The sequence below is a fragment of the Marmota monax genome, unplaced genomic scaffold (assembly GCF_021218885.2).
Source record: "Marmota monax isolate L192 unplaced genomic scaffold, Marmota_monax_Labrador192_F-V1.1 WCK01_AAM20220418_F8-fsc00002, whole genome shotgun sequence".
NCBI classification, from domain to species: domain Eukaryota; kingdom Metazoa; phylum Chordata; class Mammalia; order Rodentia; family Sciuridae; genus Marmota; species Marmota monax.
Window position 1 is genome coordinate 43755181 of NW_026693571.1, and position 13671 is coordinate 43768851.

The 13671-nt window shown below is 37.0% G+C and overlaps 1 protein-coding gene across 1 annotated transcript in view; it reads left to right on the forward strand.

The window, feature by feature from the left end:
* Ttc29 (tetratricopeptide repeat domain 29) overlaps window positions 1-13671 on the forward strand; it is a 226937-nt gene that overhangs the window by 116530 nt on the left and 96736 nt on the right. The window contains exons 9-10 of the mRNA XM_046459089.2: window positions 489-612; window positions 9607-9835. Of these exons, the coding sequence (XP_046315045.1) occupies window positions 489-612; window positions 9607-9835 (353 nt within the window). The remainder of the gene's footprint in view (window positions 1-488; window positions 613-9606; window positions 9836-13671) is intronic.

The following is a 13671-nucleotide window of genomic DNA, read 5'->3' on the forward strand; positions in this document are numbered from 1 at the left end:
CACTCCTTTTAATGACTGAATAATACTCCATTGAATGGATATACTACATTTTGTCAATTGATTCATCAGTTGATAGACATTTGGTTTGTTTCCATTCCTTGGTTATTATAAATAATGCTGCTATGAACATTCATGATGAGTTTTGATGTGGACATATGTTTTTTGTAGGATTTATATATTTTGGAGTAAACTTTCTGGGTCATATGATTCCTCCGTGTTTAAAATTTTTGGAGAACTACCAGATTTATTTCTCACAGCAATTTCATTATTTTACATTCCCATCCATAATGATGAGGGTTTATAAGTTCAAGCTTACTCACTGTATTTTCCAACAAAGACACACATATTAGCAATTTAGTATTTGTACCTTTAATCTTTGTCCTGACAAATCTTCTTGCATGTTCTACAACAAAGACAAAACTATCTTCTTTTCACTGTGACGTTAAGTGAGCAGATACTCCACTGGTTTCTGGTTTTATTTATTCTAGCCAAGGACAGATGACAGAAGCAATTCGATACTTGAAAAAGGTTGTGAACATTACAAAGAACAATTTTCAAAACATAGATGTTGTGAAAGCGAGTACAATGCTTGGGGACATCTATAACGAAAAAGTGAGTATTGGTGTTTCTTGTTTATGGAGAAATTCACAGTTTTAAAAGTCTTTTCCCATTTGATCCTCACCTTCTCACATGGCTGACGCAGAAAGGCCAGGACTGGACAACACAGTTAACGTGCAAAGCAAGGACTGGGAAGGCAAATACGGCCTCCTCCTCTTCTTCTAGCTCTTCAGTGCCGTGTGGGCTCACTCCCCACAGGCTCATCAACCTGAGCCATATTCACAGCCAATAAGAACATGGAGTGACTTTGGATTTGGGGAGCAATTAAAATATTTGAAGTCAAAGGAACCTCATAATAGCACGGGGCTCTTATCTGGCCACAGGAACCATTCATTCATCTTTCTAGCTCCACATTCTTGGAGTCCAGGTGTGATTCCCCCCAGCTAAGTCCCCCAGGGAGGAAACCACAATCCCAAGAGAGATTCCAAAGAAAACCTAGAATAGAATTTGAACAACAGATTGTCTGTGTGCAAAAATTTAAAAAATATATAAATTTTTAAAAAAAACAGGAAGAAGAGGAAAAATCTGCATTATAATTAATAAATAAAACTATCACACAGTCAAAGGATATAAAATGCACGGATCATATGGACTTTAGATTTATTTTCTTCTGATTTTGTCTTCAGTGACCCAGATTTTCTTTCAGAAATCTTAGGAAAGAAGTTTATTTCTCTAGTTATCATTACTGTTTAAATCATGAATAATAAGATGGGTTGTTTTCCAAGGGTGATTCTGTTCTCCTGCTGTAGACTGTGTCCATCTGTTTGGGGAGGCTGGGTACATAGTGATTAAAAGCATCAACTCTGAAGTCAAACTGCTTGGCTTGTCAGCCCTGCTTGTTCTGCTTTAAGACGTGGGACCTAGGGCAAGTTCCACACCCTGGGGCACCTCGATTTTATCACCTCATAAGGTGGTTGCAAGAACTGAATTAATACAGGTAAAGCATGGACAGAAGTGCTTTTGAGCGAGAGAGGTAGGTGAGCATCAGCTATTTTGCTATTCTCTCCACTCTTAGTGGTGTCACATAATTGCCCTTATCAGACCCTCAGAGTTAAGCCAGGCCTCCCACATTCTAAGTGGCAGTGCCATTCAAACCCACCACACTGTTCTGTGATTTGCTATAAAATTAACTTGGTTTCAGAACAATTTAGGATTTTTTTTTAAAAATAAGTTAGAAATTAATTTGAATGAATGAAACTAATGTCCCTTCAGTTCCTGCTTTGGACAGAGTCTTTACAAACGAGGTGCTTCTTTTCCCCAGCCCTCTGTCTTGCTCCTTCTGGTTCATGCACCTTCCCATCTCCTCTTGACTCTCACCTCCCCACCCACCTGGCTCCATTCTCTCCTGCCTCCACCTTCCTGACCCCTGATTCTTGCTCCCTCCCCAGTCCTCTTCTCCTCCCCTCTCTCCCTCCCTCTATTTCCCCTCTTTTTTTGTGCACCTGTTGCCCCAGGTGCGCCCAGGTGTCTGTTGTGGCCTCCTCTGCTGCCCCCTCCAGCCACCTCCAGGTGCTGCTGTCTGCTCTGTGGACCCCTCTCATGGCTTCGGGTTTGCTTTTGTTTACTTTTCATGACACAGTGGTTAAACCAAGACTTGACTTAAGCCCTGGTGAGGCCCTACTGTCTAAGGGAAGCTGATCTTAGAGGGGCAGACATTTCCAATAGAAAGACACAGGGCTGTTCTTCAAAACAGAAGTATAAAAAGAACAAATCATTTGACCCTCCCACCCAACAACACCCAGAACACAGCCCTTTCGATGACACGAACATCGGCTGTCAGCCTGCATGTTTCTAATTGCAGAAAGATAAGGAAATGGAACAGTAAACTGTACTGAGGGGTAATATTTCTATACTTGCATTATCTCAAAACATTTTTTTGCTGAGAGTTTATCTCTCACCAGTGGGTTGTTTTATTCTCTAATTTTTGATTCTTGGAGAAGAGTTTAATATCTAAAGGCCAGAGATATGCTGCAATATCCAAAGGCTGTGTTAACTGCCCAAAGTAAATCTTTTTATTCATTTATTTGTATTGTAGTCTCTCACACACACTCTTTTCATTTTTTTAAAATGTTTTGTTAGTGCATTCTAGTTAGACATAATATTGGGGCTCATCATAACATAACAATACATGCAAGAATATAGCTTTCTCCATTTCCATCCCCAGGGCTTCCTCTTTCCCTCCCTGCCTACCCTTCCTCTATTGGTCTTCCTTCTATTTATTTATTGTTTTCTTTAAATTGGTACTTTGTATATATACATAAAGGTGGAATTTACTGTGTTATATTCATATGTGTTCATAGAATAATTTTTATTTCACCTGTATTTTCTCCCTTATCCCATCTCCCCACCCCCCACCGCACTCCCCTGGTTTCCCTTCCATTTTCATGGGATTCCCCTCCCCCACAGTTTTTCCTTACTTTGCTCTAGCTTCTCCATATGAGAGAAAACATTTGACTATTGACTTCTGGAGTCTGGCTTATTTCATTTAGCATGATGGTCTCCAGTTCCATTCATTTACCAGAAAATTCCATAATTTCATTCTTCTTTATGGAGAGTAAAGTTTAATCATGTATATATGCCACATTTTCTTTATCCATTCATCTGTTAGTGGGCACATGGGCTGGTTCCATAACTTAGCTATTGTGGATTGTACTGCTGTAAACATTGGGATGTATGTATGACTATAGAACACTGGTTTTATTTCTCCTGGATAAATACCAAGGAGTGGGAGAGCTGGGTCATATGGTGGTTCCATTCCTAGTCTTTAGAGGAATCTCCATACTGCTTTCCAAAGTGGTTGTACTAATTTGCAGTCCCACCAACAATATATGCATGTACATTTCCCCCCACATTATTTATTATTAGAAGTATTCTTGATGATGGCCGCTCTAACTAGAACGAGATGAAATACCCATGTAGTTTGGATTTGCACCTCCCTGATTGCCAGGGTTGTAGAACATTTTTTAATATATTTGTTGGTCATTTGTATTTCTTCTTTGGAGAAATGTTGTCTAGTTCTTTTGCTCATTTATTGGTTGGATTACTTGGTATTTTGGTGTTAAGGGGTTTTATGTTTGTTTGGTACCAGGGATTGAACCCAGGGGCACTTAGCCACTGAGCCACATCCCCAACCCTTTTTTATATTTTGTTTTAGAAGCAGTGTCTCAGTGAGTTGCTGAGGCTGTTTTTGAAACTCACAATGCCCCTGCTTCAGCCTGCCTAGCTACTGGGAGGTGTTAAGTTTTCTTTATGTGTTCTGGATACTAATCCCCTGTCAGAGGAGCAGCTGGCAAAGATTTTTCTCCCATTCTGTAAGCTCTCTATTCACACACTTAATCATTTCCTTTACCCAGCCCAGTTTATCTATATCCCAATATAAATTTTGGAGGAATCCAGATATTCATACTCTCTTTAAATATATATGCTCCAAATATATAAGTAGATTGAGATATGTTAATGATTCCTTTAGTAAATACTCACTGAAAAATAGATTGGTATTAAGTAGATAATCCCATCACAGGATTTTTATGACATCACACATCAAAATAAAGTTTGATTTATTACACAAAATGTTAAAATTAATTTATTTTGTGCATTATTATTATTATTATTATGACATTCCTGAAGCCAAAAGAACTACTACTGGTCACTTTCAGGCTGACCAAGTTGTTAAAGTCATTGCTGAGAGTATTATTTCAAAGGTATTAGACATAACAAAGTGGATTTAGTAGAGCTAAATGATGGTTATCTTTTTTCTTTCTTGTTATTTTGAGACAAGGTAAGAGTCTTGCTAACATCTTTCATTTCCTTCCAGTTCTGCAAAGCCTGTTTTCCTTGGAGAACATCAACAACAAATGTTTTTATCCCTCTAATTTTAGGAGCTTGAGGACATTTCCTAATTGTAGTGCACACCTTTATTCCAGTTATATGGCTAAACAATTCCATAAGCTATTTGCCTTTCAAGCTAAAATTATTAATTTTCAGGAAAAGGTATTAAACTTTTCCAAGATGGGAGCTATAGCAAGGTCCAGGGGGACTACCCTCGGTTTTGTCCATTGGAATTTGAACTGGGATCTGCCACCATTAATTAAATGAGCACGTAAATTCTTTGCTCCTCAGTTTCCTCATCTCTCAATTGTTAATAACAAATTTCCTTGGAGCCTAGCTATTAAAGAACTGGAGGTTTAAAAATAGGCAGATGGTGCCTGGTAGAGTTGCTAGCATATATTGCACACGTAACTCTGAACCTCCTTACTATCTCAAGCTCAGATCTCTCCCCTCATAACCCACTGTCTATTTGGCATTGTTCAGTTAGGTCATTTTAAATATATCCTACTAAAAACATCCACTCACCATCTTTCCCTTAAACTCTCTTCTGCCAAGTCTGTGTCTCCAATCCAGATCTCTCCTTGGACTCCAGAACTGTAAGGCCAACTGCTTACTTAGCATTTCTACCTGGATTCCTAATAGACACCTCAAAGTTAACATATTTCCCCCTCCCTTCACCTACTCCCCTCCAGTCTTCCCATCTTAATAAAATGGCAGTATCAATATCCACCAGCCCTGGGTAACTCTTATATTTCACTCCACTCCAATACCCAATCCAGAGGCAAACCCTTACCTTTATGCCACCAAAATGCATGCCAACCCCACCAGCTTCTGTCTCTCTCCGTTGCTATCACCACGTCCATGTATGACACTTTTTTATTTTCTCCCCTGGGCCCCTATAGTAAGCTCAGAACCCATTTTCTCCACACCATACCATAAGCCAGCCTCCACACTGGATTTTAAAGTAATCCTTTAAAAATATAAATCAAATGGTCTTATTTCTCCACCTAAAACACTTCTGTTACCTTTCATTCTTCTGAGAACATAAATGAAATTCCTCACCCTGTCCTGAAGTATGAGATGGTTCCTGCTTGTCTTTAGCTTCAACGTTTCCTTACTCTCTTCTGTACCCAATCCCCCTGAGTCAAAGGGACTTTCCTGGACTTCACATGCGCAGCCAGGCCCTGGCTTGGGATGTGTGCCTGAGTAGAATGCTCTCCAATCCCTGAACTTGGCATTGCTGGCTTCTTGTCATTCAGATCCCTGTGAAAGGCCACATCTTTCTAGGGGCCTTCCCTTGGCAACCTAATCCAAAGGAACCCATGTGGCTCTTTACCTTTTCTGAATTCTAAGAAGGCTATGTATAATTTATCTCATAGTCGTCTTGTTTATGATACTTCTTGTCATCGTCCTTTAATCTGGCTAGGATGTAAGCTTAATAAGAGCAGGGTCCCCTGTCTGCCCTGCTTAGTATTTTATTCTGGTACTTAGAAATATGAACTTGATGCAGAGCTGGGGAGCAAAGTATGTTAGTTCATTGGACCACTTTCGTGACCAATTTCATACTACTTGAGAACAGTAATCTCTCACCCGTGAAATTCTAAACTTCTCTTTAATTTTTATTCAATAGTTTAGCATTTTAAAAACTTGCCTTGAATCTTGGTAAGCAAATAGAAAACTGCTGCTACACCTTGGTCTACCTATGTTAGGCCCTCCACAAACCACCCTACCCATACCCTCTCTGGCTTCATATTACTCACACAAGTTATTATCATCATATTAACAAAAATTCCCAATAAATAATATTATTATAGGACAAAAATTATAATAGAAAACTATACTTGGAAAAATATTGGAGTTAGCATTTTTGTGATTATTAAAGTATTGTTATAATTATAATTACCATGTCTTTTAAAATATCCTTATCCTAGTTAATTTACCTTTCACTATATAATCATGGAAGATGGGCCACACATTCCACTCTCTGGATATGTTCTTTTGATGGAATGTTAATTAAAAATATATAATTAATATAAACTGGTGAAATGAGAATGTTTTAGGAGAGATAACCAGGTATAGACCTTTTATGAGATTTCTCATTCCTTAATAAGATTAGAGGATAATCACATTGTTAAAAGAATGGGAGTTTCAACACTAAAATGATAAGAAAATTGGGTAGGAAATGATTTATACTTAGCACTGAGAAAATGCCCATTCATTTTGAGCTTGTTCATTGGAAAGAGTGACATTTTGGACACAAAGAAGAATCTGGTAAGAATCAGAATAATGCATAAAAATTCTATGTTATAATGTAATAATTCAAGCTTTGTTTCAAAGTCTATGATGTCATTGAGATCCTGTGTTAGAACTGTCTACAAAATCTTACCAGAGACATTTACAACCCGAAATGAAGTTGTCCTCTTCCCATACAATGTATTTATGAAGTACATAAATTCACTACATAGTCTCATATCACCTTTAAGATTTCCAGGAGTAATTTCTGGAATCTTCCAAGTTTTATAATAGAATAGAGATTATTTGAGAACACAAATGAAAGTCGTACCGAACTTTTGGAGAAGAGATTAAATCTAGATAATAAACTCCTGAAAAAAAATCAAAAATCTACAAATACAGTATGTATGAGTGAAATCACATTCTAAAACAGTATGTATAAAATTGCTTGCATCTGAGAAAAATTAATGTTGTGTTTACTTTGGCTGTGTTTTGAAATAGAGAAATGTATGCTGATACCAGTTTTATGGCAGTTATATATATGTCAAAAGATGGAATATTAGGTACTATCTGAGATATTTACATTTACCTATGTAAGAACAATTAAAATACTTCTGCTTTAGAAGGAATAAACACTCGTTATATGATCTGATCAAAGTTTTAGGCATATTAATCTCTCCACTAATAGCAGGCTCACCACCTTGACTTCACACTCCCCCATTCAATGCAGAATTTCCACTGCCTGGCATGGAACTTAGTTAGCACAGGGTGGGGGCCTGATGAATGAACAGGTGAAGGAGTGGGTTAATTTTAAAGTAATAATATATAAAAGTAATTCTGGAAATGTAAATATAAGTCCACTTACTTACATTCCCTAATTCTCCTAATTAAAACTCTCACTTGAAGCTACATGCAGCCTAAAGCTCTGAAGTATAATTAGGAAAACTAGAAAAATGAGATATTTAAATTTCTCTGTTTGTAAAAACATGCAGTGTTTAGTCTAATTATATATTTTGTCTTAAATCTTTAATGTCTACCAGGGCAATCAATAATTTTATTTTCATCATTTGCATTATTTCTCAATTATAGTTTGCTTAATTGGCATATGAAGTCTTTGATAGGGTTTTTTCCTGATTGATCTTTTTGTTATATAAATCCTGTTTTATTATTTTTAATGAGAAAAGGTTGCTTACTTCAACAAACAAAAACTATTCCTTCTATAATATGCAGGAATTCTGTTTAAATGAACAGACCTGCTTAGAAGGAATCCTCTGAGTAGACAGTTCTCCTAGACTGTCCTTATTGGCATATAACATGCTATGGCTGCATGCTCGTGTGTGCAACACAACAGTCACAGAAGTCCTGCTCATCCTCCTTCTCACCTTGCTAGCAACTTCTTTTTTCAATCTGACTACTCTCTGCATGCTGTAATTACAGAGAGGTTCATGGGGTTTGGCATATTCTACCTGTACTGTTGTTTGGTAGACACCAGATTCTACAGTTTTTATGCCCATTGTCTTCATAAAATGGTGTGAGAAGATGACTTAAAAACTCACAGCAAGGGCTGGGGATATAGCTCAGCTGGTAGAGTGCTTGCCTCACATGCACAAGGCCCTGTGTTCAATCCCCAGCATTGCCAATTAAAAAAAAAAAAAGATAAAATAACCAGCAAACCATTCTCTCTTGTAAGGGTTTCTTTTCAAGAGAAAGTTTGTGCATTTTTTTAAACTTTGTTATTTTTTAAACCTGAGTATCAGTATCGTCATCATCATTTAATTGTACATACTTATGGGGAATAGCATGTATACAATATGTAAAGATCAAATTAGGGTAGTTAACCTTTCTGTCTCTTTAAGTATTTTTAAAATTTTGAGTAACACAAAATTAGAGTCCTTACAGGTGTAGCTCAGTCCTCCTTTAAGGAAGCATTGTAATGAGGGTGTTGAGGCAATTTGGGAGGGGCATCTCTCTGTGACTCAATTTCATCATCTGTGAAGTAACAATAACACTGTCCTCATAGGATCCTTGTAAGGTTAATGACATGATACACATGAAGTATTTACCACTGGCCCTGAGCTTCATAAGCTAGGTAACTACTATTTATTTATGGACAACAGCTTTTAGGAGAGGTGGGATTAAAAAAAAAAAAAAAGCTTGATTTTTTTTGAAAAAAAAATCAAGTTTAGATGATGAGTCAAGTTTAGATGATGCTTTCATTTGCACTGTCAAGAGCATATTGTTTAGAAATCTGGGACAACATCTTCAGTGAAGAATGGCTAGTACATATATGGGGGGGGGGGTAAGTGAAGGAGCCATAGATACAGCTGTTTCCACTGGTCTGTGACGACCAGATTTTAATCACAGCTCTTGCTGTGACTTAAAACGAAAGGTAGTAAAAATATTGCATCAGATAAATCAGGACGATAAGTAATAACATTCTATCCAAATCAATGTGAATTCAGTTCTTTCCAAACTTCTTGATACAACCATATGAAACAGCCAAAATTTGACATTTTTTTTAGTAGTTATAGATGGACAGAATGCCTTTATTTCTTTATTTTTATGTAGTGCTGAGGATCGAAACCCAGTGCCTCGCACATACTAGGCAAGTGCTCTACTATTGAGCTACAGCCCCAGCCCAACATTTGACCACATTTTATCCAAAAGAACTTAAGTTTCCCATACCTCAATGCAAAAGATACAGCTGTTCTTAACAAATTAATTTCAAGTGATTATTTGAGTGGCAAATAATTACTACTGCTGGAAAAAAGCCTAATCTAATGGAGAGCCAGTTTGCTATCCCCTTGTTCTTCAGGAACTGCCATAATTGTGGAAAGCTCATATGGGACATGCCAAGAAGGGGTGAGGAAATATGGGAAATGGTGAAATAAAAAAATTAAGAGAAAATCCTCTCTCTTATCTTTGCAGGGACGCTACAACAAAGCTTCTGAGTACTTTCAGCAAGCTTTTGACACAACGGTAGAACTCATGAACTTGTCTCTGCTAGACGAAACCAAAGTTCACTATGGAATTGCAAAAGCCCATCAGATGATGCTGACAATGAACAATTATATAGAATCTGCAGATCTCACCAGCCTCAACCACCTGCTGACCTGGAAGGAGCGAAGAAGTGATGGTGATCTTGAACAGGTTGTTGGTAAGTCTCTGGTTTTTGGAAATAGTTTAGTTTTTGTACCATTCTCAATGGTTAAATCATTTTTTGTTGGAAAGTTTCATTCAACCATTGATTTTAATTTGATTGGTAATTTTATTTCTATTGATTCCTTATTATGTGAAGGTTGGGTATATTTTTGTGCCCTATTGTACCTTCTACATTTAAGAGGAGTATAAAATAGTTGAAATGATTTATTCTAGCTGACAAATCACCATTCTCAAACTGATTGTTTTCCAGTTGTCTTAAATAGTCCACAATATGTAAAATCAGTTGTAACTAATGTGAAATAAGCTTATGCATTTTGATAATTCTCAGTGTTGGACTGTATATGAACTTCCTATAAAGGAAGTGTTGGTGGATGCTAATTTGCCTTACACACTTGACTTTTCCTATTCCTATTCCTATTTCCTATTCCTCTTTATCAATTTGAGCTTGAATGTTAATTTGGAAAATATCTGATAGTACTTTCTCTTACTACTACTTTTTCCCAACATATTTTTCTTGTGACAAATTGGAGTTAAAATAGTCTATTGAAAATAACTAGATGGGTTATAAGGGTCAGCTCTGGGTGTCCACTTGGTCAGGTTCTGGTTTCCAATTAAGAATTTTAGAATAGAATATCTAAAAACGAAATTCAGAACTGCCTGTGACAAACCTTTGAATCACCCAATTATTTGTTTGCAAACGAAACTTTTTAACGTAAAAATATTTGAAATATTTTGGGATCACTCAAGTGGAATCATAAAACCTCATGATGTCTGGGGAAGTCATTTAGCTGGAACAGTGATCTGTTGGGGCATTTATTTATTTATTCCAATAGAATATAATAGTAATTAGGGTCAAAAAAATTGTATTGTCTCTTAGGTCACTGGAATACCTCTCACCACTCTTGATGTCCCTACTTGTAAAACAAGGAAAGATCTTGTTATGAATACATGTTCAGAAAGAGGGAATTAAGATGCAGCATTTAGAAGCAGACAGCTTGGTGAATTTCAGTGTGCTCAGTTGCCCCAAAAATGTTTATGGTCTATTAGTAACTGACTACTCTTAGAAGCATCTGCTTACAGCAGGATGATTTATGGCCATATATTTGGAAGTTCCTTCTGTAGTTTTCTACCCAGGTTCTGACATTTTCTACCCAGAATGGCAGGAGATGAAACAGAAGAAGTAAGATCCATGTTAAATGACCAGTGCTGGTGAAATTTCAGTAGAGAATAAGTTTAGCTGCTCCCATTTTCAAGTTTATCTTAGATAAATACTCTCTATCACAATGGTAATTATGGGGACAAAAAAATTTTGTATGGCACAAAAGTATACCCAACCTTCACATAAAACACCATCTTCTGATGACATCCCAAGTTTATTTGTTGCAATCCTGGTTTCAGCTTTTTCAAAGTCTGTCTCTCTCTGCTTTTCTTTACTCTAAAAAGCTGTTCATTTTTATATACTTTTTGTAGTTTGCTCCTCTCTTTTTGGTAAGGTCATATTCTATCACAAAGAACTTAGAAGCAGAGCAAAAAATGCATCTCAAAATATTCAGCCATTAACAACTCAGTTTTCTGTATGTGAAGAGGGTAGATGCATTCTTCAGAGTGCTATCGAGACACACCGCCTTCCTCATTCATTTCATGCAGATTAGAAATCTATGCATGGATGAGCTTCATCACTGTAAAAGTAAAAGTAAGTGCAAATGAGAAGTCTTTTCTCATATTACTGGCATGATCAGGATTTTTAGGGCTAATCTTTCTATTTGGAAATAAAACCTGCAAGACATTATCAAACATGTAAATATTGGTTTACATAAATATTTTTGGTTCAAAATGCACTCAAATCTGCTTTAAAATGCTTCAAAAACACTAAGCCACAACTCCCTCTTTGTGTTTGTTGCTTGAAACTCTTCGTTGGCCTCCCTGGCCTCTTGTCCTTTGTCACCCTTCCTTCTCCTGACTCCCCACCCCCATATATAATGTTCCTTAATATGGACTTATTTCTAGCACCAGCTTACCCCCAGGGAAATGCAGCCCATCCTGCCAGGTCTTTGGATGCTGAGCCATTCCCTGGTCCTCTCCTGCTTGAATGTGACCTCTTTTTTTCTGTCCCCAAATCGAATGTCATTTCTTTTGACCAGGCACATTTGATTTGTCCTAATGTGCATCCAACATGGCGATTTCTGCAGTTGCCTCAGCTACCTGATGAAGAGTGTGAGTCTCTCAAACCCCAATTCTGATTCTTGGTATTCCCTACAAAAGAAGGCACATATGGTTAGCATCTACTAGGCCCCAAGTAAATATTTGTTGAATTAAACAGAATTCAGAATGAGCCTATACGCCCGATCATAGACTAGTTCACACTAACCACTTTTATAAAACAAAATCCGTGGGTTTCCTCAGGAAGCCTATGATCCCACACGGTATCTGGATTACCATCCAATTATCACATGAATGAAGGACCACGTTTACCGAACATGCTGTTGACAAATTGACGAAATACAAAAATATTATTTGGAAAGCCGAGCCGCTTTTAAGTTTTCAACTTTTGCCTTTCTTCTCTGAAGAGGAATCTTTAATCTTGCTATTGAGGGGTCCCATGTATTCCAAAAAAAGAAAAAAAAAAGCAGATCAAAGATCTGAAAGATACATTATAAAAGCTGTGCCGTTATCGTCACCTCTGAGACTTCCATCCTGCAAACAAATCATTAGCTCAGAGAGCAGGCAATATTCTTTTAAGCAGAGGAACATGACCCCCTAAGGGAATAGAGCAGTGAGCACACTCGGGTCCCTAGATGAAATAGAACAGTGACTCACCAGCAAACCGCTCTCATCTCCGTGCCTTTCAGAAGGAATGCCGCGAATACAGGAACCTTCGTACTATTCTAACACTTAGTATAGTTGGGATGATTCATCCCCCTCCTTTTCTTTCCAATACTAAAACAAGAATAGAGTCTCCTCCCAAATTTGGGGATTTAGAAAACATATTTAAATTTATTGTACTTCAACAAAAGTATTCCAGGCATAGTTTGGTTAACTTCATTAGAAGTTAATGAACTTGATTGGCTCTGGGAGGCTTACGGGCCCATGAATGTCTGCTGAGTTCTTCAGAACAGACTTTTACCTTCCTTACTGGAACTATTATCTTTATAATCAAGGAGTTTTTTTGTTGGTTTTTTTTTTTTTTTTTTTTGGTAGAAAAAATTTGTTTTGCCTTTTGGAGAACATAGACCTAGATGGGGAAACAGCAACCTTTTCCTATTCAGCTTAATAGCAGTGTTAATCTAGATGTGTAATTATAGCCATTTAAGTGCCAGCATTGTTAACCACATCATTGATGAAAATTATATCAGTAACATGGTTTTTTAATTCACTACCTTATTGTAGTCAAGTGTAAATTATATCAGAGAAATAAAATGCAAGTTCTAAGAATAGAAATAGATTAATATGCAGGCTAGGTTGGTACTTAAAGATACTTACTGTTTTCTTTGAAATGGAATATAAAGGTTACTTGAGTGGCAAAAAATATCACCCTGGTTTGATGAATCCTTTAATATTCCTACAGGAAAACAGTCAAAATCATGACCATCTCACAGCCCTTGGCTTATGATGGCTACATGTTGAACCCTGGGTTTAATGTCAGTCATTTTTTTACCCTTTCTTTGCTTGTGTGTTTCATTCTTGATTTAATCTTTCTAATGAAGTTAACCAAACTATGCTATGTGCATGTATATCACAATGTGTTCCAACTTTACATGGAACTATAATGCACCAAATTAAAATAAATAAATAGAAGGAAGACCAATAGAGGAAGGTTATGAGGGGGAGAGA